Source organism: Arachis ipaensis, chromosome B02 (assembly GCF_000816755.2).
Source record: "Arachis ipaensis cultivar K30076 chromosome B02, Araip1.1, whole genome shotgun sequence".
In the NCBI taxonomy this organism is placed as follows: domain Eukaryota; kingdom Viridiplantae; phylum Streptophyta; class Magnoliopsida; order Fabales; family Fabaceae; genus Arachis; species Arachis ipaensis.
Window position 1 is genome coordinate 107,530,474 of NC_029786.2, and position 3,481 is coordinate 107,533,954.

At 27.5% G+C, this 3,481-nt stretch overlaps 1 protein-coding gene across 1 annotated transcript in view; it reads left to right on the plus strand.

Annotated features, from left to right (window-relative positions):
• The window catches only part of LOC107628618 (purple acid phosphatase 22), a 4,148-nt gene continuing 3,675 nt past the window's right edge, over positions 3,009 to 3,481 (plus strand). The window contains exon 1 of the mRNA XM_016331246.2: positions 3,009 to 3,213. Within this exon, the coding sequence (XP_016186732.2) occupies positions 3,034 to 3,213 (180 nt within the window). The 5' untranslated portion in view covers positions 3,009 to 3,033. The remainder of the gene's footprint in view (positions 3,214 to 3,481) is intronic.

Sequence of the window (3,481 nt, forward strand, 5' to 3'; positions counted from 1 at the left end):
GTTGTTGTAATAATTAAATAATATCCTCCATTATATTTTTTTTTAATATATTAAAGCCATGCATATGAGGAGGTGGAGGAAAAGAAAATCACATCTCTTTAATAAAAATGATTCACCCTTTTAGAAATTCATTAATATTAATAGAGTAAATACTCTTTTCGGTCCCTAATCATTTGTTCAATGGACTTCGCACCTCCTAACAAATATAAAAATTCAAATCGATTCCTATCTACTTTGATATATGTATGTTCCAGTTTTTGTAACCGGTTTCGAGCAGGTCATTTGCTGACGTGTCAATCACTTTCTTAGCCATCTTTTTCATTATTGTAGAGATAAATTATTGACACATCAGCAAATGACCTATTTGAAATTGGTTGAGGGATTGGAACGTATATATAGTAAAGTAGATAGGAACTAATTTAGGTTTTTATATTTATATTAGGAGGTACGAAGTCCATCGAACAAATAGTTAAAGACCGAAAAAAACATTTACTCATATTAATATTGTTATGCTTTCGTCCATCATCATCAATGAAAGGGGTCCAATGCAGATTATTAATGTTACAATTTTATCCAATTATATTTGGTAGAGTAAACTAGTTGTCAACTCAAAAAGATTTAATGTCACATCAACAGTTAAATAATGCTCAATAACAAAAACAAATTGAAGAACATCAACAATAATAATAATAATATATTTGACTTATTTGTAAAACAACATCGTTATAGTACTAAAAGGAAATTTGCTAGTGTTTTAGGATGCATAAAGAAAGGAACAAAAATGCCTTTAATTAATTACCACATGGGAAATTATTATTGCAACCCTAGATAGCTATGAATGAATGAATGAATGGCATAGTATTACTAATAGGGAAGCAGGGGAATTATGCTTTATCAACTAGAAACAGTAACTATATTGATGAGAATAATTAATGAGATGAGTAGTTATGCTTCAAGTTTTATATTTTAGGGTTCAATAATATAATGCTTCATTCTTCATTGTTTAATGGGATTGATATGCCATTTGCTAATTAATGCTTTGAGATATGTTAATTGCTCTCTATCCAAAAAGAACAGAGAAATAGTGTATCATCTTTTTGTTGAAGTCAACTCATTTTAATATAATATTATTGGAGAGGATGAGAGAACATTTACTTAATTTATATGTCACACTTTATCATTTATTTTATGTCAAATCATACATTCACCTTTAAATTTACCCCGTGAACAATAAATTAAATATAACTTCGTGCACAGTAATATTTGTTATATATTATTTTTTATGAATAATAGATTAATGAGAATATAAGTTAGACTTTCAAAAAAATACACTTTGTTGTTATCCAACAGACTAAGGACTAATCCGTCGCGTATCTGAACTCTATTTGAAGGTCTGTCGCTGACCAAAAGGTTGCTACATGCACAAACAGAATTTAAACTCCTAACACCTGTTTAAAGTTTTAAACAGACAAATGAATTGACTACTCGATCAACCTAAATTGGTTAAAAAATACACTATTGCAGTCTTGGATATCTCATTTATGTTGAGAGGGTTTTTTTTTTTTGTTCAAGATTTTCTTTTTGTTCTGGCCTCTTTTGTTCAAGATGGTTAGACCTCACCTTTGTGCTATAAGTTGTATTTGGGCTTTTACCAAAAATTAAATGTCATGCCAAATTATTAGGTTTTTGTTTTGTACACAACCATGTCTATACCAGTATACCTATTCATTATTGGTAATACCCAAGAAAAAAATTTATTTGTTATCAGATATAGTTTTGTTTAAATTGGATTGGTCTAATAGTTAGTTTATTAGTCCATTTAAATAAGTGTCGAAAATTCGAATATCCTTTTGCGCTTGCAGTAATTTATTGACCACTAACAAATTCTTAAATGGAGTTCAAATTTGCAACGAATTAGTTTTTGACGTATCAGGTGAGAGAATACCAAAAAAAAAAGATAATTTGTGCAACAATATTCTCCTTTTCAAAATGTGAACTCAAGATTTTAATATATCAATATTCTAAATTTATTAAAATGGACAATTTTCTACTCTAGCTCTTAGTCTCTTTCTGAATAACCATGTGTTTTTTCGGTTATTTATTTCTTGAAGTATATTCGGAAAGATATATGGATATTCCAACAAAATAAATAACGATCTTGTTGAGAGTATGTTAATTAACATAGAATTTCCAAAGTCTTTGTTTACATGATACGTAACATGATCTTAAATACAATAGTTTACAGTCTTTCGTACATATACTATTGCTACATACTTAATAAGCTAATCAAGTAACTAATTAAAGAAAAATAACTAACACAAACTATCACTATACAAGAGAATCATATTTTAGCGACGGTTAAAACCGTTTTATCATAAAATTAATTTTTTAATTCTTAGTTTTTTATAATTTATTATTTAAAACTTAAATTTTTTAAATAAAAAATAACTGATATTAACTGAAAAATAATTAATTTTCTAGTTATATTCATTATAACTTATTTAAAAATGATGAAATTATTACATAACCTAATATTTTTGGAGTAAATCATATTACTGTTTCATTTTGGTATATTTATATTTTGATAAAAACTCAGGTGAAGTCGACTTCACGTAAAGTTGATATCTGAGAGCTGTTAGATGAAAATTTAGTCAAATCAGTCAAATCATTTAACAGTTCTCAGATATCAACTTCATGTGAAGTCAACTGCAGCTGAGTTTCCACTTTATATTTTATTAATCTCCTTGCATTAAAAATGATAATGTTATGTGTGCGTGGAAGAGAAGCAAGGAATAGTAAGCCAATGAGGATTATTGATCTTTGCTGTAAGATTATCCAACTCATTTCACCATTTTTTTTTTCAAATTGGAAATTGCTTGACGCCATTGCAATCACACACCCTCCACACAAATTAAACTCAATTTTCAGTTACATTATTTTATTAATTTGATGATACCTTGTATCACTAATACAAGACTACTACAACCTTATATATATACATACAAATTGAAGAGAAAGAATTGGTTAAACAAAATGGAAGGCCAAAACAACAAAATGATTAGGAATAATAATTCTCTTCTCCTTCAATTATTTTCCTTCCTTTTATTATTATTCCCACAGATCATACAATCACAGGAGAAATCTTTTTCTCGCCAACCTTCTGGTCAATTTATTTTCACTCCCCATGAACGCTCAGATTCTGAACCTCAACAGGTTGGTTTTAATTTATTGTTAAAAATCATAAACGATAATTAATCACTTCATGTGTCTCTCCAATTTCATGCATTTTTTTTGCTCTCTTGGGTGAGAATTAGTTTTTAGTACTTATATCAATTTTTGACATGTGTTACTATATTAATTGTGTAAGTTTGTTAAAGTTTATATGTTTATTTTAGTTCTTAAGAGGTCAAAAATAAAAGTTTAATCATTATAACTTGATATAAATATTTTTATTTTATTTTTTATTATAGTATTTTGTAAA